This window comes from Myotis brandtii, unplaced genomic scaffold (assembly GCF_000412655.1).
Source record: "Myotis brandtii unplaced genomic scaffold, ASM41265v1 scaffold382, whole genome shotgun sequence".
NCBI lineage: Eukaryota > Metazoa > Chordata > Mammalia > Chiroptera > Vespertilionidae > Myotis > Myotis brandtii.
In genome coordinates this window covers 925,965-951,998 of record NW_005364671.1, presented here as the reverse complement: position 1 = coordinate 951,998, position 26,034 = coordinate 925,965, and the positions used below count along the sequence as shown (strand labels likewise).

General features: G+C 36.6%; 1 protein-coding gene across 1 annotated transcript; it reads right to left on the bottom strand.

The window, feature by feature from the left end:
• Positions 1-59: 59 nt before the first annotated feature.
• LOC102238792 (epidermal growth factor receptor substrate 15) lies at positions 60-23,042 on the bottom strand. Its single transcript, XM_005872524.2, has 10 exons — positions 23,018-23,042; positions 22,108-22,138; positions 17,417-17,512; positions 15,437-15,502; positions 13,973-14,098; positions 11,596-11,655; positions 7,818-7,907; positions 6,411-6,556; positions 3,792-3,948; positions 60-158 (listed from the first exon to the last, which is right to left on the bottom strand). The coding sequence occupies exons 2-10, from the start codon at positions 22,114-22,116 to the stop codon at positions 60-62; spliced, it is 849 nt and encodes a 282-aa protein (XP_005872586.1). The 5' UTR covers positions 22,117-22,138; positions 23,018-23,042.
• Positions 23,043-26,034: the final 2,992 nt, after the last annotated feature.

The window sequence follows — 26,034 nt, the reverse complement described above, 5'->3', positions numbered from 1 at the left end:
AAGGAAGAAAGGAAAGAGAAAAAAAGAGAAAGACATAATTTACATAGTCATCTGTAATTTTACTTTACATACCTTTGTAGGTCAACTAGTTCATTGTTAAGGGTATCTAGCTCCTTAATAGCAGAGAAATCTGCAACAGGACTTGATCCTATGATGTTCTAAAAACAAAAAGTTTACATTTATACATTATTACTATAAAATTATATATGGCAAAGCATTTAAAATGTTTAAAAGCACTACATGCATATAGGGTATTAAATTTTTTATGGTATTACTAACAATTTTAACTCATTTAAGAACACCACATCTAGTGCAATTTTAAACACACACACAATTATATACTAAGACATTTTCCCTTAAATTCTCTAACCTATTGTTCTATATTATGTATCTTCACTTCAGATCCCAATGCCTTTGTCATTTGATCCTAGCCTGTCCAGTACCTTGCAATACAACAGATATCAGATTTATATTTTTAAAATCTTTTTTAAAAATATATTTTTGATTTTTCACAGAGAGGAAGGGAGAGGGATAGAGAGTTAGAAACATCGATGAGAGAGAAACATCGATCAGCTGCCCCCTGCACACCCCTCACTGGGGATATGCCCGCAACCAAGTTACATGCCCCTGACTGGAATCGAACCTGGGACCCTTGAGTCCGCAGGCTGACGCTCTATCCACTGAACCAAACTGGTTAGGGCTAAAATCTTTTTAGAAATAGATTTTTATTGATTTCAGAAATGAAGGGAGAGAGAAAGAGAGAGAGAAATATCAATGATGAGAGGGAATCATTGATCGGCTGCCCCCTGCATACCCCCTACTGGCGATTGAGCCCGAAACCCAGGCATGTGCCCTTGACCAGAAATGAACTCGGGACCCTTCAGTCTACAGGCGGATGCTCTATCCACTGAACCAAACCGGATAGGGCAGATATCAGATTTATAAAGTACTTCCTCCACTAAAGTATATGTTTCTTGTGGAGATGAATGCTGATTTATTTGTAATTGTATCATCTGGCACAGAGTTAGTGCACAAATTTTTATTGAGTATTAAAATGATAATGGTGGTAATTTTATTTCATTCAACAAATACTTGCTTTTGTTAAATACTTTAGTGTCTACCTTAATTAAAGTAAAACATACTGCTCAGGCATGTTCCATAGTAAATATTAAACTATCTTCATATAAGACAGCCTTTCCATATGGTTCTCTTTCAATAATGAAGGTGTCAAAATTGGTCTGTGAACGGTACTTGCAGTTAGAAAATCTAGCTGGATTTATTTTTGGCTCTGCTATGATCTTCACTGTAAAATAGAGAAGTAATTTCTGCCCTGCCCACCTTAAAAATTAAATGAAATAAATATTACATGTGAAGTCACTCTATAAACTTTATATTTTATAAATGTAAGCTATTATAATTAACTTCATCAATAGAAGCTGTTCTTAAAAGATGGATGGCCTCCCAATGAGCTGCTTCCACCTTGGTTCAATCTTCTTTGTGAAATGACTTCCACACCTCTTCCATCACTCTAACTCAAAAAGAGTGACTCACATGTGATAGTCATTCACTGTTAAAAATACCATCAAATAAGAAGAGTGAGACAAACGAATTTAACCTCAAACAAGTTAGAAGGTGATACCACAGATGACTACAGAGGAAGATTAGTGTACTGTAGTTGGTACACAGTTTGTGTTACTCCTCAATTGCTGACACAAAAATTAAACTCCCATACTACAGCAATAAAATGACATACAACTAGGAAGCATGGAGAAAGTCCAGCTAACAGTATATGAAGTATAGGGGCATATAAAGAAAAATGTAACATGTCCCCTTCTTTCAATATATTTTCTCTCACCCTGTTTTGTACAATACACAAAAATTCCACTTTGGTGATTTTAAGTAGATTAGAGAGCTTAGGGAAGGCAAGTAAAATGCACACTAGGACCAAGTGACGACCTGGGACAAAAGCATGCTGTTTAGGTATTTTCTCTGCATCAACTTTGCTGCATAAAAAACCTCTAACTTCAAAATGTATCTTGTAAACCAAAAACTGCAATGCTAAAAAGACATAAAGTAAAGCTCTAACCTTGAGAGAGTAAAGAAACTGACAGTACAAGAAAGGCAAAAAGTAGAGTGCTGCAGAATGGAAAACATAGTCCAAACTAGAAAAAATACAGAAAGGAAAGCAACATTCGTAAAGGGATTAGTCACAGCTGAAAAAAAAAAATGCAATTCTAAAAAAATAATCAGATTATTAAGAGAAGAGAGATTATTTGAAAGACAAAAACAAATGTGAGTTTTAATTTTTAAGGTTAAAAATTTTGGTTAATAGATAAGAAACAGTGACAAAATCCCATTTTGATGACATAAACAGATGGGGTGTCTATGCTCCAGTGAATGGACTTCAAACAAATCTGTTACATTAAAAACTCTGTAGAGCAGATACAACTTGAAGTGTTTACTAATGTTATAGAGACTTCAATGAACAACATAATTTGCTTCAGCAAATTCTGTCATATCTGTAATTTGTGTTGGTGAGAGATTAAGTGGGTATAAAATGAAGGCAGCAAGGGGAAAAAACCGTCTATGTAAGGAAAAGAAAGGGTGAAACAAATAATCATTCCAGAACTGAGGTAGTTATAGCAGAGGGAATCAGTACAGATTTGTAACCTTTATCTTTATAAGTGGCATCATTTTTAGCCTTCTCCACAACTTAGGGAACCCACGTCCTACATCATATGAAATGTCCAAAAATTCATAAAATATTCCCCCCAAAGAACTCACAAAGCAGATAATCAAATACTTATTTTATTTAAAAATAAGAATAAAAACTCTGAGAACCAACTTTTGTACCTGGTGGCTATACATTTCCATTTAGATGACTTAGAAAATACCCAATTTTGACTTTAATGAGATTTGTTTAAATGAGATTTTTCAACCTACATGACAAAATTAATGCAAAATCAAAATATTCTACTGACATTTTAAAGAATACTTTCCTCATACCACACATTTAACAACTATAACTACAGCAATGGCTACTTTATAGGTCACAGGAAATTTGCAGATTCAGAGCATGTATTTTTAACAGCAAATCCTTTTAAAGCTCTGTTAAGGCCAATATATTGTAAATGCACTATACTTGGAGGGTTTATAGATGAGAGAAAAACCAAGACACAACATGGCTAAACAATGTAGTTTTGAAAGTTCCTATTGCTGGCCAGAAAACAAAACAGCAAAACCTGTTCCTAGCTGTACAGGTATGAAACTCGGCTGTATGCTCAGGAACAGAGGGTCATCTATATGGTAAAACCACAGATTTCTCCTCAATATAATGTTTTTTCTAGTTTTTTCATTTAAATTTAAAACTGATGTCAAGCAATTATAATCTCCTTGATTTTGTTTTCAAAATTATATTGTTTTGTAAGAGTAAATCATCAAATGAAACTCAATAATTTAATTCTTATGGATTTCATTTAAATTTTATACCCTATTCATAAAAATTAATCCACAGATCCAGGAGGGGGAAAATAAGACATTTTTCCAATTTTGAGACTGAAAAATGTGGTTGCCATATGTGTGATGAATGATGGGGTAAATGAGGGGCAGCCCAAGGATATCATACATGCATTCAGCATATCTATAGTCACAAACTAAACCACAAACAGTATACTCCTCTGCTCCTAGCCAGATATATTTCTCTACCATTCTGTCCAAATCGAGTTTGTCATCTGACATAGCTTTTGTTCCTTTCTGTTAATGCATTCAGGTTTTCTTCTAAGTTGTCTTACCTTTTGTAAATTGGCCCTGTCTGATGGTGGAATCATCTCAGGAGTAAGAACATGAGGAGGATCAATGCCCTTTATTAACTTCTGATTGATTAAGTGAAAAGCCAAGGCAAACTGATCCTTTGAAAGCTTCCCACAGTCCTTCGTGTCACATAATGCCCTGTACAAATAAACAAAATGAACAGTATATAAATGCCACAACTACCACTCTAAAAGTCTAATGTGACTATTTAAAAATGATTAGTTGAATTAAAAAAGGTCATACTAATGTGTGGCTTGCCCAAAACTCACTCAAACGTTAGAAGCAAGAGAACAAAACAGATAGAGACACAGAGACAGACAGAATGTTGGCCCTGGTGCTGAGCAAAGGCCTCTAATCTGGGTTTATTTTGTACTTTTTCTTACCAATTTCCACAACCACTACTGAGTAAGAGTTGTAGTGGACCAAAGAATCTCAACATTGTCTACTCCCAATATTTCAACATTAAAAGATATAAAAAAATGAAACCTAAGTTTCAACAAAATTGGTTCACTAGTGGTATTAGAATGATTCTAAAACAAGCAAAAACTTCTATGTCAGCTTGCTTCCTGCAACTCGGAGTAGGAGGATATAAGGATCACCAAGTTAAAGCAGAAACAACAGCTGCAAATGGAGATCACATGTGAAGAAAGGCAGCAATTTGGAAAGCTTTACAAAATCACTTGAAGAGAAACAGCAAATGTTTTATTCTATTTTCTTTTTTTTAAAGCTTAGCTTTCTGAAGTCCTGATCTGTTTGATTCATTGAAAACTAATTTGACCGGACAAAAAGACTACCGGTTATAGCAGTAGTTCTCAACCTTCCTAATGCCGCGACCCTTTAATACAGTTCCTCATGTTGTGGTGACCCCCAACCATAAAATTATTTTCATTGCTACTTCATAACTGTAAATTTGCTACTGTTATGAATCATAATGTAAATATCTAATATGCAGGATGTATTTTCATTGTTACAAATTGAACATAATTAAAGCATAGTGATAAATCACAAAAACAATATGTAATTATATATGTGTTTTCCGATGGTCTTAGGCGACCCCTGTGAAAGGGTCGTTCGACCCCCAAAGGGGTTGCGACCCACAGGTTGAGAACCGCTGGGTTATAGGTTACAGTGTCAAAGAAACATTGAATTTCAGCTTTTGTACTTATTTATTCTTGTGGTCTTAGCCAAATTTTTAACTTCTCCGAGCCTTAATTTCTTCATCTCTAAAGTGGAGATAACATCCATCTTGCAAGATTACTATGAGAATTAAAGTCGAAGTACATAAAAAGTGTGGGCATAATGCCACACCCATAACAGCTGCCATTTTACTGAGCATTGTGCCTAGCCTAGGCACTCAAAAGTGGCAGCTATTATTAGTTATGCATATAATTTTCCCCAGTATTGGGTTCTTGTTCCTTTTAAGGCAGAACTACTGTCCTCCTTTGTTCGACCCTTTGGTGCATGGGCCAATGCTCTAATCACTAAGCACACCAGCCAGGGCAAGGCTTGTCTTTTTTAAGGACCAAGTATGTAATTCCAATGTGAAGGTATAAAAGTATACATATGCGATACAGAATTGTACAGATATGCCTTAAAGATACTTTAAATTTCAAATTTTGTATTCTCCCTTAAAAATTTAAGTTTGGCCCTAGCTGGTTTGGCTAAGTGGATAGAGCCTTGGCCTGTGGACCGAAGGGTCCTGGATTCGATTCCAGTCAAGGGCACATGCCAGAGTTGCGGGTTCCATCCCGAGTGGGGGTTGTGCAGGAGGGAGCAGATTGGTGGTTCTCTCTCATCATTGATGTTTCTCTCTCTCTCTCCCTCTTCCTTCCTCTCTGAAATTAATAAAAATATTTTTTTTAAAATTTAAGTTTGCCCTAGTTGGTTTGGCTCAGTGGATAAAGCGTCGGCCTGCGGACTGAGCAATCTCAGGTTTGATTCTGGCCAGCGGCCTGCGGACTGAGGGGTCTCAGGTTTGATTCTGGCCAGCATGCCTGGGTTGCGGGCTCAATCCCCAGTAGGGGGCAAGCAGGAGGCAGCCGATTAATGAATCTCATCATTGATGTTTCTCTCTCTCTCTTCCCCTTCCTCTCTGAAATCAATAAAAAGTATTTTAAAAAATTTAAGTTTAATTGATATATATTGATATATAGATAGATAGATGCTGCATTTTAACATTCTAATAACAATTATCTGACACTGTCAATCTTATAAAATGTCAGGTAACCCATTCTCCAGCTTTTGTCCATCATCCAGAAGAAATCCTCACTTTTTCTATAAGGAATTCCGAAACAAAAAATTTCCTATTGATAAATGCCTAAAAATAATAATGCACAAAACTAGATTTAATACAAACCATATTTGTTTTTAAAATCCATTTAAAAATGTTACTTATTAATTTGAGAGAGAGATAGGAAGGAAGAGGGAGGGGGAGAGAGAGAGAGAAAGATTGATTTGTTGTTCCACTTATTTATGCATTCATTGGTTGTTTCTTGTATGTGCCCTGACTGGACATCAAATCTTCAACCTTGGCAGATTGAGACAACGCTCTAACCACTTAGTTACCCAGCTAGGGTAAATCAATTTAAATAAAGTCTTACCAAATGTGGGCTAGTAAGGTAGAAGGTAAACCTGTCTTCAGAAAGATTTCACGGACTTCCAATCCAGAAACAAATCCATCCATATCTTTATCAGTTTTCAGGAAGATTTCATCATATTTAGCTTTTTCTGAAGGTGATACAACCCACTACACAAAAAAAAATAATTATATATATACACATATACATATATAGTATTTCTACCAAAATAAAACAAACTTTGAAGTGACATCTTTTAACACATGACAGTATCTGTCACAAATTCTGAGCAATTTTATTCCACTAACTACTAAGTATAGCAACAGCATATCATTTTCATCAGATCCCTGACTAAAATGTTGTGGTCAACAAAAAATTACAGAAGAAAAATATAGGTCAGTAGAACTACATTTATAGATGCCCATTTACTTTTTTCTTTTTAAGTAATGAGTAAATTCAAGCACAGTTAACTCTTGACTTATAACCAGATGAATATGGGTAAGTGGAGAGTTTGTTTAAACAAAATATTCAGATAATTCTCAATCTCCAATTTTTATAGTTTCATTCAGCATTACTAACTATATACAAATTGGCTGACTTGCATAGCCTGTCATTATTTTTCTTTATGCAACCTGACAAAAAGCAGGTTGGAGGGGAAAAAGGCCTTGTATAAACCAAAATTGGATAATTTGAACCCAAAGATCAAGAGTTAACTAGAGATTAAACAAATAAAAACACCTATTAACTACGCCAGGGCAAGCATTCCAGATTAGTATAGAGCAGTGGTTGGCAAACTGCGGCTCATGAGCCACATGCGGCTCTTTGGCCCCTTGAGTGTGGCTCTTCCACAAAATACCACATGCGGCGCGCACATACAGTATTGAAATTTCATGAGCCACATGCGGCTCTTTGGCCCCTTGAGTGTGGCTCTTCCACAAAATACCACATGCGGCGCGCACATACAGTGCGATTGAAATTTCGTGGCCCATGCGCAGAAGTCGGTATTTTGTGGAAGAGCCAAAGAGCTGCATGTGGCTCACGAGCCGCAGTTTGCCGATCACTGGAGAGTATCTGCTACCTCTAACTTTAATTCTAGGTTGATCAAGGCAAAGCCAATTAAACCTCCATATGATCTAAGTAAGGCCAAATGCAGAAGGATTACCTATTTTCTTTGGGACATCACATTATTCAGATGCAATAAGAGGGAGCTCTAAATCCTGATCCCTTTGACTGCCTCTTCTATCTTCATCAAGCAATTAACTGTTAAACGCCATGCAGTTTGTTTTTTTAAAAAAAGGTTTTTTAACACTGATAAATCTATACCTGTCTTAACGGTGCTTTGGTAGGTAAAATGCCTACAGGTGGTAAGGAGTGGTAAGATTCCTTGGCTGCTGAAGTGGGGATCAACCGCACAGAGCCTGATATACTGACCGTTTTCCTCTTTGAAGGTGGCACCAAGGCTGGAGGCAAGGACATTGGCACAGGTTCTTTCTCAAGTGCGCAGTACACCAAAAACATGGCCTTCAAAACAGATAAACCAGGGTCATACATATTAAAATAATTTACTATCATCCACCCATTGAATTGATTACTATTCAATAACAAAGCATCTTCAAACTGTCTGAAATCTTTTTAAAGAAATTAGGCTGTAAGAAAAGATATCCAAGACACACTGATAAACATGATAAAAGAAGGTTGTTTGACAGTATGTATGCCAGTATGTACACTGAGTCATCTTCTGTATTAAGGGGGTAATAACTATTCCTATTTGCTTATATTTGCATTAAGATCTCTAGAAGAATAAAGAAGAAACTAAAAAAAGTGAATCATTATGGAGTAGGTGTAAATGGAGCAGTTGAGGGCAACAATGGGATGGGACTGAGATATGCTCCCCACTGAATATCTCCTTATATTGTACTGATTTCTGAACCATGAGAATGTACTACCTATTAAAATTATTTTTAATTATTAAATACATGAAGCACTTGCACAAAGTGAAACAACCTACATAGCGACTGTACCAGGATATTCCTTCCACTTTGAATCCAAGGCACCTTCAATACTTTCAAAAGATGAAAATTTTCTGTAACTATCTTTAAGTATATGAAATTACTCAAAGCGACTTGGAACCTCCCGAAGTATTCAAACAGCAACTGGAAAGAAGCTTTAATATTTCTTCTTAGTTTTTTCTTCCATTAAAAATAGCAATTCCCCCCCAAATAGGTTTGTTTTTAATTCTAAGTTTTGTGGAGCTTGCAAGTCAATACTCACTGAGCACCTAATACAACTCATGATTTCTGTGATTACTAATATCATTTTGCAAATGAAGAAACTCAGGCTATGATAGTAACTTGTCTGATATATTTTTAAGAAGTGATAGAGTAAGGCGCAAACCAAGATATTCTGACTACAAAGCTCTTTTTTCCAGATTTGATCAGCTTTATTAGGAGCACACATAATTTTACAATACCATGCTCTCTTCTTTGAGCAGTAAAACTAACCTTTAACCCACTGGTATCCAAATTGTAGCAGGCATCAGAACTACTTGGACAGCTTGATAAAGCACAGATTTCTGGGCCCCACTCCCAGAATTCTAGAATCAGTAAAGTCTGCAGTTGAGCCAGAGAATTTGCATTTCTAGGACGTTCCCAGGTGATTCTGATGCTGTTTACCCTGAGACCACATTTAACCATTTGATACAAACCAACAATTCTCCTCTCTCCATTCACTAGTCAAACTAAAGAATTCAATTTATTTTTTATTTTTTTCAATTTCTGTTTTAGAAACACACAAACTTTCAATCTCCCAAAGCTTGAAACTCCAGAAAGAAAACAATCTGGCTAGCAGATACTTCCAACCAAATTCACAATATGTGTACTATTGTCAGATTGACACCAAACTAAAAGAAGGGACCAACATGCACATTAAAGGTCAGCATTCCTCTTGCTGCAGATGGGAGTCATTTCCTGGAAAAGAGAACACTAGAAGCAAAAAAAGCAATGTCAGCCATCTGCTGACAATAGACAACACATTTTTTTGAAAGTTAAAAAAATACTATATTATTAATTTCATGTTGCCTTGAAAATAGTTTCTTTGACAAAACTGAAGTCAATTTTTCTACCAAATAAAACAAAAAAAGTGAACAATATACTGCTGGTTGTGATTTTGTTTTCTTATAACACTATACTTTATCCTAAACAAAGTCTGCCATCAAAATTAATACAGCAACTAAATCAAATGATGCACCATACACACACACAAAAATAATATGTGGCTGGTAACTAGTTTTTAAAACTAAAACGCATTTACACAGCTAGAAATAGACACTTAACTAAGAAGCATTTTACATTATGATTTCAATGTAAAAATATCAAAAAATAAACCTAAGCTTACTCCAGGATAGCAGAGAAAAGGTCAAAGAGAAACTGAAACATAATAAAATCAATGTAATGGATTTACAGAAGTCTAAAATATTCTGAACAGAAAGGTTAGTATAGCCAGAGAACATATGTAAAAACAGGTCATGATTTTAGCAACAAAAGAAACCCTAACACATTTTTTAAAAATATTTTTATTAATTTCAGAGAGGAAGGTAGAGGAAGAGAGAGATAGAAACATCAATGATGAGAGAATCATTGATTGGCTGCCTCCTGCACGCCCCCTACTGGGGATGGAGCCTGCAACGCAGGCATGTGCCCTTGACTGGAATCGAACCTGGGACCCTTCAGTCCACAAGCCGACGCTCTATCCACGGAGCCAAACCAGCTAGGGCTAACAAATTTTTTTAAGTAGAGATTTTAAAGACCACATTCTCAAGTCATAATTTAATCAGCTAACATTATATAAAAAGAGAACAAAAACCAAACAAACACACTTAAATACTTTGAAAATAGGAAACATTCCTAAATAGATGATCAAAAACACCTAAAAATTATGTGAAAAGGAAAATACTTTGTACCAATATATATGGAATCTAGCTAACCCTGTATTCAGGTAAAAAATGCTTTGAACATTAAAGATAAGAAATAAACAGACTTTGTACTCATCTTCAGAAAATTTTTTTTTAAAGTAAACGAAAAGAAATTAGGAAGATGTAATTAAGATAAAAGTTGAGCCCTAGCCAACTTGGCTCAGTGGATAGAGAGCATCAGGCCCACGGACTGAAGGGTCCCAGGCTTGATTCCAATCAAGGGCACTTACCTTTGTTGCAGGCTCAATCCCAGCCCTGGTCAGGGCACCTGAGGGAGGCAACCAATCCATGTGTCTTTCTCACAATGATGTTTCTCTCTCTCTGTCTCTCCCTCTCCCTTCCACTCTCTCTAAAAATCAATGAAAAAGTATCCTCGGGTGAGGATTAACAAAATAAGAGAAAAGTTAAAAAGAATAAAAGTCAAAACATAATAACAGGATAAATAAATCCAAAACATATCTCTATCTAAAGATCAATAAACTAGATAAAATTCAATTAAACAAAAAAATATGAGAAAAAAATACATAAGATTTGAAATGAAAAAGAGGTACAACCATAAACACAGAATAGATTAAAAGAGTAATACAAATAAATCTGTGGCAACAAGTTTGAAAGTCAAATAAATGGATAATTCCTTAGCAAAAAGAAAAATTTGAACAGACTAATATTCAAATAAGAAGTATAAGGGGAATTAGAGATTCACCATTCATGAGTTCACAGAAGAATTTTATCTAAATTTTAAGGAAGAGATGAATACAACTCTATTTTAAATTAATTGTCCAATTATTAAGGATAACATGTCTTCAGAAAGATATCAAAACTTTCTCAGCATATACAAATGAAGCAACACTAAAATGTTATTCATGTCTTCCTTTAATGAAACAAATGTGAAATTTTGGGGGTATATATGAAGTGAAATTATTCCAGAGCAGAAGCAGATACAGAGATGCTTGGTCAAGTCGGGATACAAAAGATAACATTACTCAGCATCTTTACAGTGCATCATCCAAAGTATGTATCTGTATGTACTTTAAAGTCAAATAAAATGAAGATAGCAAACACATACATTTTCTATTATCCATTTGTTTAAAAATATTTATTATCTACAAATTCTAGGTAAAAATATTCATACCAACAATATTTGGGAAATAAGTTTTCCTCTAAGGATGAACTAAAGGAAAATTTTCACTTGAGAAACCATTAAGATGTTTAAGATTTTAAGAGCATTAGGTTACTTACAACTGCAAACTCATCTCTGTCAAGCATTCCATCATGGTCAATATCACTCAACTCCCAAACCTTAAAAAGAAAAGAATTGAGAAAGATAATGTTCTTTCATTTAATGTGCTACATGTAAACACCAAATACAAAAATAGAGGGAAAGTTTTGCCTAAATACTACACTTTTTTCTGAGAAATTTCAATTATGCTGATTATTTTATTATATCGCTATTATTTGCTATATTAACAATTACTGTAAAAAGAATTCACTTAAGTATTTTTAAAACAGAAATCCCTTCACAAATCTTTTTAAAACTATTTTCTTCCTTTCAAGTCATAAAACAATTATGCACATAGTATTTTAAGACAATTACAACGCTTTTTCACAAACATCATTTCAGTTAATTTATGCACAGCTCCTGTTTTAGACATGAAGCTACATGACTTACCTAGGACCATGCAACTATTATTAAGTAAAGGAATCAGTTTTCAATGTGAAGACTTCCAACTAAGTCCATTATTGTTTTCCCTACACTACAGACTTTCTAATCAACTAAAAGAAATATGTAATGAATACTGTGTAATGAATCATCAGCCAGCTAATGTCCAGGGCTTACAAAGAAAAATAAAATCTGAAAGGCCCTGGTAGATTTGGCCTAAAGTTAGAATAAATTACATAGCTTTAGACCAGCTACAAAACTATGTTAAATCCTTGAGAAGAAGATATTTAAACATTCCACAAAATCTCACTTGGGGGCAAGAAGAGAAAGTGAGCTGATGAGAGACAAGAGTGGAGATAAGTGCCTGGTCACTAAATGCCTTGAAAGGAGTTTGGACTTTATCCTGAATGCAATGGGAAGCTACTAAGAGGGTTAGTTTTATGTTAAAAAAAAAAAAAAGATAACAGGATTATATTTATAGTTTAGAAATCTCACACTGTACCAAACAGTGGAGAAATGATTAGTAAGAAATAATAAAAGGCTTTTAAATTAATGTATATTGAGTAACCTATGCAACACTGATCGAATAACACGATTGCTGGTGGTGTGTGGTTTCATTATCATCATCATCATCAGCATAGTAGTTAGCATTCAAAGAGTATGTGCTAAGTACTTTACATACATTATCACATTTAATCCTTACAACCCTATAAACTGAATCATACTCATTTTAAAGATTAGAAAACTGAGACATGATTTTCTAATGATTTGCCCAATGTCACACAACTAAGAAGTGGTTCAGACAGGATTAGACTCTACAGAGTAGGATTAAGCAAGGGATTAAAGGACTAGAATCTGGCTGGCATGGTTCAGTGGTTGAGTGTCCACCTATGAACCAAAAGGTGGCGGTTCGATTCCTGGTCAGGGCATATGCCCTAGTTTCAGGCTTGATTCCCATTACGGGGCGTGCAGGAGGCAGCCAATAAATGATTCTCTCTCATCACTGATGTTTCTCTCTCTCTCTCTCTCTCTCCCTCTCCCTTCCTCTTTGAAATCAATAAAAATATATTAATAAAATATATTAAAAAATATATATATTTTAAAAAAAGAAAAAAGAAAGGACTGGAGGTTTAATGAGAGTAGATAAGGTTTGAAATATAAAAAGAGGTGGAGAAAAATTACTATGGAAACAGCACAAGAGTGGCTGGCAATTAGGAAAGCCCAGCTGAAGTTGATGATCATGAAATTATGATGATACCGATCTTTATTAGACTTTCTCAGTAGTCCATATGCAACCACAGAGAAGGTAAATAATTAGCTTCACACAAAGCTGGATTTTCAACATGCAATCAAGAAGTTAAAAAAATGGTAAAGGGAGCTAAGGATACTGACATGAAACTATGGACCATAAAAATCCAAGTTGGATGGGGAAAAAAGGAAATTCAAAAGATGGAGAAAGTAAAGGAGTCGAGATTTAAAGATCTTGATGAAGTCAAAGAAGTACTATAGTAGTCTTGCAAGTATCTAGGAAAGAGATCTAGAAAGATAAGAAGTTCTAGTTAGAAAGTAGAATTTATGTTTTCAGAGATGAAACGGTTCCTTATAACAAGGCCCCCTGATATAGCTATGGAATAGGTAGCAGATGAAAATTACTGACGGTCTCTGGAAATTAAATCAAGGAATTAAGAGGTCAGAATGTACAACATAAAGAAAAAAAGACCTACTTAAGAGGCTTCTACATATAGCTAATTTCAAACACTCATAATTTAGAAGAGATAACCAAATAAAGAAATAAATTGGCAATTATTTCATATATTAAGTCTGAACACAAAAAATTCCATAACACAACTTCAAAATAAGATCTGTGCATTTTTTTAACAATGAGCTATAAGCGCTCCTGGTAGATACAAAATTAAAATACATAAAAATTACATTCATAATTTAATAATATCTTACTCTTCCAAGAATATCCACAGGTAACTTAGAGTTGAGCAACACTGGTTTCACTTTATCACCAGACAGAAATCCATTTACTGGACTTAAACTATCAAAAATTGCATCATATTTGGCCTTATCTTCAGACTATAATATAAAAAAGATCACAAATTAAAACAATGGCGAAAAGGATTTCAATGCAGTTATAAAAATCAAACATTCAAAGAATAGGCAGCATATTTTTAAAACTCATCATTTAAAAAACATTTTCACTTTTATCAAAATATATTATAGTAAATGATAATTTAAGTTCCTCCACCCCACTCCTTTTGTAGCTGGAACACTATCTTTGCTTTTCTGTTAGATTAGAATCACAAGATTTCAGTGATAGAAGGGCTTTGAGAAAAGCACCTAGCCCAATCCTCTCACTTAAGCAGATACACAGCAAGGAAGTAACTTTTATAAAAACACACAGCTAGTTAATGACATTCCATGACTTTCTAAACATAATGTTAGTCACATTTCAAACTCAAAAACCTTTAAAAATGAAAATCACTTCCAGAGGAATAAACATCAAGTTTCCCCCCTTTTCCCCAAAGCAAGATAGCTTATCAATAACAAGAATTTTCTAAAATCCTGAAAAGTTACTTGTATCGCATAAAAACTATGTTCTTGATTCATCAAGTCCAAATCCCTATATTTTTAAAAATTAGTTAAGAGCACACTAGCATACATAGACAAACCAAAATGGTTTTCTGACAAAACTGTACATATTTTTATTGAAGGTCATTGATCTGCTATATATTAAAAGTATTTTTTAATAATGCTTTTAAAAATCTATAAGGCCCTTGCCAGATAGCTCTCAGTTGGTTAGAGCATCATCCCAAGACACCAAGATTGTAGCTTTGATCCCTGGTCATGGCACACACAGCAATTGATCTATTTCTCTCTCTCTCTCTCTCTCTCTCTCTCTCTCTCTCTTTCTCAAATCAATTAAAAATTATTTAAGTACATAAATTGTTTTTTTTTTAATCTGAAAAGATAGCTATAACTAGTGTGATGTTTCCAAATACCTATAAAGCAAAATATCCATTTCAGAATATAATTTCTTGAAAGAATAAAGAATTATTTGTTTTATAGCTCTAAGAACAGTACTATTTAACCAGAATTTTCAAGTCAGACATAATTTCAGTAGGGTAAACTAGACATAATACCAGCGGGGTAAAAACTCATCAAATATTTTAGTTAATACAGGGTTACCATTTTTAGTTTACACTATAACAGGAATGAGATAAAACCAGTACTAATTGTCACAAAATGATTATTAGTGCTGTAAGATCCCTCCAAAGATTTGTAGTACCAGTAATTCCTGAACAGTAAAAAATGAAAGTCTAATGAAGATTGCAACATATTATGGAAGTAGAGAAAGAGATGATGTGGAAGAAAAGCAGGAGTAAGGAGAGAACAGTTACAAAGTTTACTTACTTTTACAGCCCATGGGAGCTCAGTTGCAGAAGTTCCACTAATTAGCAAGGGACTACTGGTATCATGCTAAAAAAGAAAATACAGCATATGAAGGGCTGAAATCCTCACATCAATAAACAATGAAGAAAAGGAGGTCTTTGGCCTTAAATACATTCATACAAAATGCTGGATCTCAATAAACACATATACTCTATTTTACATTAATTCTATTAGACCATCTAAGTACAAATGAAACAAAAACTGCATAAATGACTATGGAGCACTAAATAAAACTTAAGTATTACCTATTATAAACTTAAGAAACCTATTATAACTGACATAAAGATAAAGATATCTGAATGTAACAAAAATATTTATTGCCCTGTTAACTGATGATTTCTTCCCAGCACTCTTTAAGGAAAACTGACAGGGACAAGAACCAAACTTAAGATTTATAAGTTACAATTACATGAACCTATCAATAGCATGCCCAACTAATTATAATTATTTCCTTGTAGAGACAGATAAATATACTTGAATAAATTTTATGATAATATAGTTAGGCAACAAATCCTTAAATTACCCTTCTGATTCCATGACTCTAAGCCTAAACTCAGAAGTACAGAAATTCTCAAAACTAAAGTTAAATTCATAATATTCAGACCAAATACTTCTAAAACACTGATTTTAAAAGTAAGCATGAAGAGCCACGAAACTTCTGAAAACAAGAAGTAGGGTGGTGAGGCTTGGCCCTATCAGATATGAAAACAAATTACCAAATATGATCATTAGAACAATGGGAGATCAGCATATGGATAAACAGATCAACGAACAGAAAAATCCAAAAGAAACCAAAATACAGATGGAGAATTTACCATATGATTGAGACGGCATTTCAAATCAGTTAAGGAAAAGATGATTATCAATAAACTGCATTAGATCTGTAAAGTAGCCATCTTTAAAAAACATAAATTTTAATCCATACTCATACCTTACATACCTTACATCAGGACTAATATAAATGTGAAAAAAGAAACCATAAAAATTTTTTAATCCTAATAATTCATATACATAAAAAACTATGACACCTTTATAGAAGAAAATCACCATAAACAAAGTCAAAAGACAAATGACAAACTGGGAAAAAATATTTGCAACTCATATAGACAAAGAGTTGTTTTCCTAATATATAATGAGCCTCTAGAATTCAATAAGAAAAAGACCAAAAGCCACAAAACATAAGTGAAGACTATAAATAGGCATTTCACATAAAGGCACTGTAAATGGATGATAAGCATGAGAAAAACTATTCAACCTCATTCCATAAAACCAAAAGGACAAATGAAAACGACACTTAACATGCCATTTGTCACCTATCAAACTAACAAGAATCCAAAAGTTTGACAACAGTATGTTAGCAAAAATGCACTTAACCAATTGCTGATGGGAGTGTGAACTAGTGCAACCACTATGAAGACACATTGATATTATATGGGAAAATTACAAATAAACAAACTTTTGAAACAGCAATTCCATTTCTGAGAATTTACATATATAAGTATATTTCTGCATATGCAAAATAATATATATTCAAGGTTATTATGCACTGCAGCATTTTTTTAAGTAAAAGATTAGAAACAAGCTAAAAGTCTATCAAAAGGAAGTTAAATAAATTATGGTGACTAGAAATAAAGAAATAGAACGCAGCTATAAAAAGAACGAGGAAGCTTTTATGTAATGATATGTACAATCTCCAAAACATATTAAGTTATTAAAATAAGGTACAAAATTGTGTGTACAGAATGATACAATAAATATAAAATGAGAAAATAGGTACTATTATTTCTTTATATACACATATAATAACTCTGGAAGGACACATAAGAAACTAATAAGTAGTAGCCATTATGAAAGAAAAGTAGCTGGGTAATAGGATTTGGGGGAAATTATTTTAATACAGCAATTTAGAAAAGAAAATTTAAATTTAAAAGCATTTCTTACAAATCTTGGTGGAGGAACAGCCAGGTTCAAGTTACTCAGTGAAACCTCCAATCCATTCTGGGCACATGCCACAAGACGCAAAGCAACAAAGAATTCCTGAGAAAGAAAAAATGTGACTGTAAGAGCATTATCTACCTATTCATCCATCCATCCACCCATCCACAGACATACCTACAACTTGAAAATACAAAACAATTCACAATTACTCCAAGGTTTTTACATAGCAACAAATATAACAGCACAGTTGCTTGAATAACACTTGCTTTAAAATTGAGAAAAGATCTATGTACAAAGATGTTCCCATTATAAATAGAAATAAAGTGTTAATAAAATGGGAAAATACTTAGTGATACATAAATATAGTGGAAATTAAAAATTAGTAATCATTATCCAAAGAATATTTTATGGTGTTAAGGAATACTTTTTATCATTTAAATGAGGAAAAGGCATCTGAAAGAAAAACCCAGAAGAAAATAACTAAATGTTATCAAAAGTCATCTCTGGATTTAAGATTACAATTTTTGAAACTGGATCAATCATTCAAGTGACTAAATCATTGCTATTCCAGAAGAGCTAAGGAGAATAACTGTGCAGCATCTAAAAACAATTATATAACTGCTTGACTTCAAAACACTTATAAATCTCTCCCAAAGGTCCTTGTATTTTTGGCATTTGAAGTATCAATCCAAAATTTAATAAATAAATGCAAACATGCTGAAGTAACTGGTGTTCAGCTGTTTTCAGTTAAAGTCGGGTCTGGGAATAGCCACAACAAAACACTTGACTCCAGCTATATAACTTACAATTTGTCAATACTCTCTAGTACAGTTACTGGTACGATCTATTCCTCACTACTTTTCTCAAACCTCCTATTCTCATCTATACCCTTCTTATCTAATTCCTAACCTATTCTTAGAAACTTGCAGGTTATCTGTTGTATACAATACCTTGCCTTCAATCATAAATTTCTTTTTAAAATGCTATTTCAAGATCTCCCCTTCTCTTTTTATTCATTCCACAAGCTTCTATGTCATCGGACTTCAACTCCCACCATTAGCTACAGAAACTACTATGTCACAAATAACATCCTAGCTATCAAATGCTCTCAAAAAAAAAAAAAAAAAAAAGGGCTCCTCCTACTTGTTCTTTTGGCAGCCTGGGAAGCATGATCTTCCCTAAAGCTTTCCTCCCCTCACCAACATAGATTCATAAAGCTCTCTCAGTACTCCTCTGACCTTTCAAGTCTCTTCTGTTGAAGTCAACCTTTAAATCCTCCGACCTTTAAATGCTGGTATTCTAGGTATTCCAACATTAACTCTCTTTCTCTTCTCATTCTGTAAGAGATTCAATTACTCTTGGGTAATCTGGTCCACTTCCAAAGTATAGATGGGCTCTGAAGTGAAATAGTCCTGCAATAAATACTAGTTCTGCTACTTAAAGTTGTAAGGCCATGGGCAAGTAAAATAAAATTCTTACATAAAAGGGGGGACTAATATTAGCTACCCTGTAATTATTATGAAGAACAAAATAAAAACTATACTATGGAAAGAAAGCACCTACTGTCATTTTTGACACATAGAAACTCAATAAGTATAGGTTTCTTTTCTTTCTTTCATGTTAATTAAATAAACTATTCCCCCAATGCAAACATCAAAGTTTAACTGCAGACCCATAAATCCAACCACCTAGATGTAACAAGGACAACTTAAACTCAACATCCAAAGACCAGGAATATCAGTGAAGAATTTAATAAATGGTAAACTCATGAAGATAGGAACCACATCTGTATTTCCAAAGCCTGGCTCAAAACAGGTACTCAACAAAAATTTGCTGACAGTGCAGACTCTGGGATTTAGTGTTCCTATGTCTCCAATGTACCAAACTGGCCCTTCTGCCCAGGAGCTCCAATGGGGACTACAATCTAGCACTGGAATTCTATATAATAAAAGCCTAATATGCTAAGTGTCTGGTCGTACAGTCGTCCGCTCAACCAATCAAAGCATAATATGCTAATGATATGCTAAGGCCACTCAACCGCTCACTATGACATGCACTGACAACCAGGGGCAGACAGCCAACCATTCGATCAGTTGCTATGACGTGCACTGACCACCAAGGGGCAGACGCTCCAACTGGTAGGTTAGCTTGCTGCTGGGGTCTGGCTGATCAGGACTGAGCAAGACAGGCCGGACACGCCCTGGAGCCCTTCCACTGTCCCTCCCTGGCTGGCCAACCTCCCATGTCCTTCCCCGGCCCCGACTGTGCACTGGTAGGGTCCCTCAGCCTGTCTTGTGCCCTTTCACAATCTGGGACCCCTCAGGGGATGTTGGAGAGCCAGTTTCGGCCCGATCCTGCAGGCCAGACTGAGGGACCCCACTGGTGCACAAATTCGTATCAATCTATAATTTAAACAAATTCATGCACCAGGCCTCTAGTCTTAAATAAGAGACAGGGTATTCGGACCTTCTAAAAAATTTTCCATCCCTTTTCTGATCTTGATCCTGCTTCAGCAGTCCCCATGAGGGTTTGGGGGTATTAGCTTCTTTGGTAGAAGTAGAGAAGGGGGGAGAGGAGGGTATTAGCTTTGAGTAGCAGTGCTCAACCAATGTATCAGCATGTAGCAAGCTTTGAATCCAATCCTGAAGAACTCTGAAATCCATCTCCAACAATCAGAACTTCAAAGTACACTGATAGTGTCCAACACCAATAACTACTTTCACAAATTCCTGGTCTAGGATTTACGTCTAACCTGTAAACCATTTTATGGTTTAGAAGTCAGTGGTAAGATCTAGACCAGAATACTCAGGTTTGATTAGCCAAGAATTTCCTTTCAAATGTATGAGGCATACCATCTAACACTTAACTAATAAAACCCATGTTTATGTATAAACCCTGTACATGTAAGAAATTCAATTAATTAAGATTCAAAGAGCAAAATCTTTCTGAATGACTGAAAAAAAAAAACCAAGCTATTTATCTGATGTGTCCTCCAAAAGTCTTATGTTAAAGCCTAACCCCCAAAGATAAAGGTATTAGGAGGTAGGGCCTTTGGAAGGTGCTTAAGCCATTAGGGGGAACCCTTATTAATGGGATTAGTGCCTTATAAAAAGGCTTCAGAGAGATCCCCAGCACCTTCTGGTATGTGCAGATACAACTAGAAGTCTGCAATCAGGAAGAAAGCCCTCACCTGACCATGTTTGCACCCTAATCTCAGAATTCCAGCCTCTAAAACAATGAGCAATAAATTTGTTTATAAATTTCTGTGGTATTTTGTTATAGCAGCCCAAACAGACTAAGATACTCCAGTAGAACAATGTCACCAAACTAACACTAAACTTTGGGAATTAGTTACTTTAATGCCTACTTATAAGAAATATTTTCATTGTCTTATTAGAAACCAGTGGCTCGGTGCACGAAATTCATGCACATTAAAAAGGGATTAATTAGAGGAAGTATTTTAATATTGCCATTTGCCCTTTCTCTTTAATAGAAGTGTCAGAGATGAAAGAAAATTAGTATAATGTATATGAAAATCTTCCTCCTGTCAGAGTCTGGGGCACGCCGCAGGACCCAGAGTCAAGTCCCTGCCCACCCGTGTGCACCTTGAAATCGAGCAAGACCCAGACCCGGCCGCACCCCCCGCCCTTGGGCTAGATCCAGACCCAGCTGGTCCCACCCTTGTCAAGCCCCGCCAGGCGGGGGGGCGCAGCCTCACATCCCCTGGCCCAGCACCAGGGCGGGAGGCGTGCCTTGAGGTCCCCCGTCAAGCCCTGCCAGGCGGGGGGGGGGGGGGGGAGGATGGCCTGAGGTCCCCAGTCAAGCCCTGCTGGGCGGGAGGTGCAGCCTGAGGTCCCCTGTCAAGCCCCACGGGGATGGGGCGGGGAGGGCGCAGCCTCAGGTCCCTGCTGATTGCTCGTTAAGGCTCATTACGGGAACTCGGCCTCTGCTGTGGGCACAGCCATCTTATGTTACAGAAACCCGGCCTCTGCTGTGGGCGCCAACGTCTTTGTGGCAGAGTGACAGTCAATTTGCATATTACCTCTTTATTACATAGGATATTTTCATTGTTATGACACTTGCCCTTGCAAAACCTTAATGTTGATAAAAAGCAACTCTTAGTTTAAATATACAAAAAACTGCTGGCTCTTTTTTATTCTGAATCACTAAAAATCCTATCTAATAAAGAGGGAATATGCTAATTGAACCTCACACTGTCGCAAAGATGGCAGCACCCACAGCCAATAAGGGAACATGCTAATTGACTGCTCCACCCTCAAAGATGGAGGTGCCCAAAGCCACAAGATGGCGGCGCCCAGTCCCCTCAGCCCCCCAGCTGCCAGGGCCAGCCCAAGGCACAGGCAAGACTCGGATGTTGGCTGCCCAGGCACCCAGGGCCGGCCCGAGGCACAGGCAAGACTCGGATGTTGGCTGCCCAGCCACCCAGGGCCGCCCGAGGCTCAGGTAACTAGGGCTGGCCAAGGCTTGTGCTGCCGGCAGTGGCAGCAGCAGAGGTGTGATGGGGCGTCACCTTCCCCTGATCGCCGGGTCGCCTCCCGCCCCTGACGGCTCCCGGACTGTGAGAGGGTGCAAGCTGGGCTGAGGGAATCCCCCTCCAGTGCATGAATTTTCATGTACCAGGCCTCTAGTTTTTTCATATGAATCTCTGAATCTTACTTGTTTGTTCAGGATACCTTTGCCATCTGTGTCAGCTAAATCCCAAATCTGAAATTCAGAGGAAAAAGAGTATCAATCTATATTTTAAAGAACAATCATTTTAAAAATAAATTAATTCCCTGTAATTTACAATCTCATGCTCTTTGGTAATCAGATTTAAGAATTATAGAATTAAAAGTGGAAAGAAACCTTAAGTTCAAATTTAGTTCAAATACTAAAGCCATTTAGTTCAAATACTAAAGCCATTAAAGTTACTCAAGAACATTTAAGGCATCATAGAAAGAAATGAAACCCAGACTCTAACTTCCAATCCAATGCCTTTTTCATTAGCCCAGGTTCTAACTCCAAATCTCTTGCTCTTTTTACTAACACATACTACTTTGATTTTAGACCTTACTAAGATGATATTTTTTCTTATGGGAAAGTGGAAATAGTTGTTTATTTGTGAATAACTAAATTATTAATGATAATTTTTCAGGGTTTTGAATACATATCATGTATAAGGACTCTCCAGGAGATCAAGCTGGCAGAGGGACTTTCCACCTTTTTGTGCTTTTTCTTAAGCCTCTCATCCCCCACTGTATTCACCACATACAAAGTGCAGTTGGAGACAGTTATAATAGAGGAAGTAGAGATAGAGCCAACTCTCTGAGTGGGTGGCAAGGTTCCCAGTCTGCAGCACTGTTTCTCCCCACAATACCCAAATGTACTATTACTTCTTCATTTCATCCCACTAAAATGTAATTTGTTTTCTAAACATCTGAAAAACACCTTACTTTTTAAATTCTCTCCATCGCATTACTATAACTGCCTCTATGACTCAGTTCTAACTTCTAAGTTTCTTAATAATATCTTTCTGAATTTGTATCCAATTTATCTACACTGCTAACTATTCACTATAATCTAATTATAATAAATAAATACTACCTTTCCAAGTATCAAGTCTGGAAGCCCTGATTTTTTCAGGAAAGCAGCAGCATCAGAAGCTAATACCCTTCCAGTATTGCCTGTATCAACCTGAAAAAAATACAAATGGTAAGCTGACAAAGACAAAATTATTTGTGTTCCTTACTGAGATTTGAGAACTGGCATTTTCAAAAAGGGAATGGGAATCCTTTGACTAAACCAAGGCGGAGGAATATATGCATAGCCATATAAGTAGAGTACCATCTAGACAGCACTGGCAATTTATAAAATGTTTTTTATCGTGTCCATTATACAAATGAGAGAACTGAAGCTCAAAGGAAATAGAGCAAATTAGTGGAGTCATAACATTAATACATTATCTCCTGACTCCAACTCTTCTATAGCACCTTTTAAATTCTAATAAACTTACATGGCAATAGGAGGAAAAAGAAGCATTTCCTGGAGAGGTCTTAGCTGCATGTGTTACCTGTTTTTTCAAACACCTTAAAATCATTAACTTCTGCTTTTATACTTACTGTTAGGAACTACAACACTTTATTAAAAAATCAAAGCAGCTCCAAAACCAGCAGTGATTCCATAATAAAATTAAAGAAACATTTAAAAAACTGTTAAGCTCCTAAAGCACATTAAGGCTAACACACCATTTCAACTAAGGGGGACTTTCCTTTAAGACAGAATGAGGTCACCAAGAACATAAAAACAGTTTTAAAAAAATGACACTCACTTCTGCAAAGATTTCCTGAAGTAAAGTTCAATTTGTAAAAATAAAAAGCAAGTTTTAAAAAGGTATGAGCAAGATAACATGATACTACAATATTTATGAGCTGTTTTGCAACTTTACTTAAAAGACTAATAAGTTTGTTGCAAACATATACAAAGCATTCAGACAAGCCAATCCCAGCAAAGAAGCAAAAGAGAAATCCTTTCTTTTAAGTGCTCAGCAAAAAAGAAGGAACTACCCAATCCAAATGTGGGGTAACAAAGAAGTACAATAAGAGCTGGGAAATCTGCCTCTAGAATTTTCCAGAATTCCTTTTCTTTCCCCACTCTCTGACCATGGGAGGGGCGGGGGCGGGGACAGGGGTGAGGAGAGAACACCTACCCCAGCATAGTCTAAATATAGAAGCACTCAGGGAAAACATTAATCGATCTCTTATGAAATATTTGTGTACTGTATTCCAATTAAGAATTTTACTATCTTCTATCCTTTTGTTACTAAAATAAATTAAATGCAGCCGTTTAGTCATGGTCATACATAGGTGGTTTCTGTTGTACTCTGATGCTTGCCTAAAGGCTTTACCATAAGCTACCAGATACAATTATGTCTTCAACAAACTCTCAGAGCCTCATCTAAACAACCATATCTTGTACTCTGAATTGTTAACACTTCAAAATATAGATTTTGGGGTAAAGTCTTCTGAGTTGATATCCCTTAAACAACTTTCAGACTGTACTGGTGGAGAGTTAGAATTTCCAGGACTCTTTGCAGTCTAGAAATACATATCTATATATATGTCTATATCTATATATCTCTATCTCTATATCTATCTATCTATCTATCTATCTATCTATCTATCTATATAAAGAGGTAATATGCTAATTGGTCCTAACAGTGTCCCAGGCTGTGTGCAACAGGCTGTGTGCACACAAGATCTGGTGGGCGGGGACGGGGACTTGTGCCACCAGGACATGAGGCTGCCGCTGGGGGTGCCCCCCATCCCCTCCCCCCGGCGGAGGCACGCGCAGGCCTGCCATGCTGCCCAGCCCAGAGGGGGGCATCAGGACAGGCCGTGGCGGCCCCCAAGAGGAGGCATGCGCAGGCCCGCTGCGCTGCCTGCCTAGAGGGGGGCATCAGGATGGGCTGCGGTGGCCCCCCAGGCAGAGGCGCACACAGGCCCGTGGCACTGCCTGGCCCAGAGGGGGTCGTCAGGACAGGGGCGGGGCCTCAGCAGAGAGCTCTCAGCACTCCTGCGCTGATGTCTGAAGACGGAGAGAAGAAGGGAGAGCAGATGGGCAGTTAGGGGGATCAGGCCAGGAGGGAAGAGCAGATAGGCAGTTAGGGGGATCAGACAAGGAGGGGAGAGCAGTTAGGGGGATCAGGCAGGAGGGGAGAGCAGTTAGGGCCATCAGGCAGGCAGGAGAACAGTTAGGGGCATCAGGCAGGCAGGCAGGTGAGCGCTTACAAGCCAGTGGTTCTAGATTTCGAGGGGGATCCCAGATTGGAGAGGTTGCAGACCAGGCTGAGGGGAATACCCCCAACCCCGGGGAAGGAACTTCATGTACCGGGCCTCTAGTATTTTATAAAAACAGACCCCTGACCCAAGATGAAGGAGAACAAGAATTATATAGGACTGAATGAACTGGTAAGAAAAATGAAATTATGGTTATTTACTTGGAATACTGTTGGCATTATTTTTAATATTGTATTTTGTAATGGATATATGGGAAAGCACTTTTTTTTCCTCTTACACTATCTCTAACCCTCAATTTAACAGGCTCTGTACAGTGGGGCCTTGACTTACAAGTTTAATTCGTTCCAAGACCGAGTTCGTTAAGGAGCTTGTTAACTCAAATTACTCTATCAACTCAATGCAAAAAATCGGCCAAGAGACAGCTGGTATCTCAAAAAACTCGTTAGTCGGGACACTCGTAAGTCAAGGCCCCACTGTATTTGTAAAGTGAATGAAATAGTTTTCAGTAGTCTCTGATTTCACTGACTCTTCAGAATTCAAAAACAAATCCTTTGCCCTAGCCGCTGTGTCTCAGTTGGACATGTGGCTCAGTTAGGGGTTGTCCAGTGGGCACTGAAAGGTCACTAGTTGATTCCAAGTCAGGACATAGGCCCAGGTTGTGGGTTGGATCCCCAGTAGGGGGCCTACAGGAGGCAGCCAATCAGTATTTCTCTCTTGCATCAATGTTTTCCTCTCTCTCTCTCCACGCCCCTCCTCCCCCGTCTCCAGTCCTCTCTGTCTCAAATCAATAAAAACATCCTACATAATAAAAGCCTAATATGCTAA

Coding starts and splice junctions, on each gene's coding strand:
- LOC102238792 (XM_005872524.2), bottom strand. Junction 14,099..15,436: donor AGCTCCCATGGGCTGTAAAA/GTAAGTAAACTT, acceptor TTTATATTATAG/TCTGAAGATAAGGCCAAATA. Junction 3,949..6,410: donor ACCTTACTAGCCCACATTTG/GTAAGACTTTAT, acceptor TTATTTGTACAG/GGCATTATGTGACACGAAGG.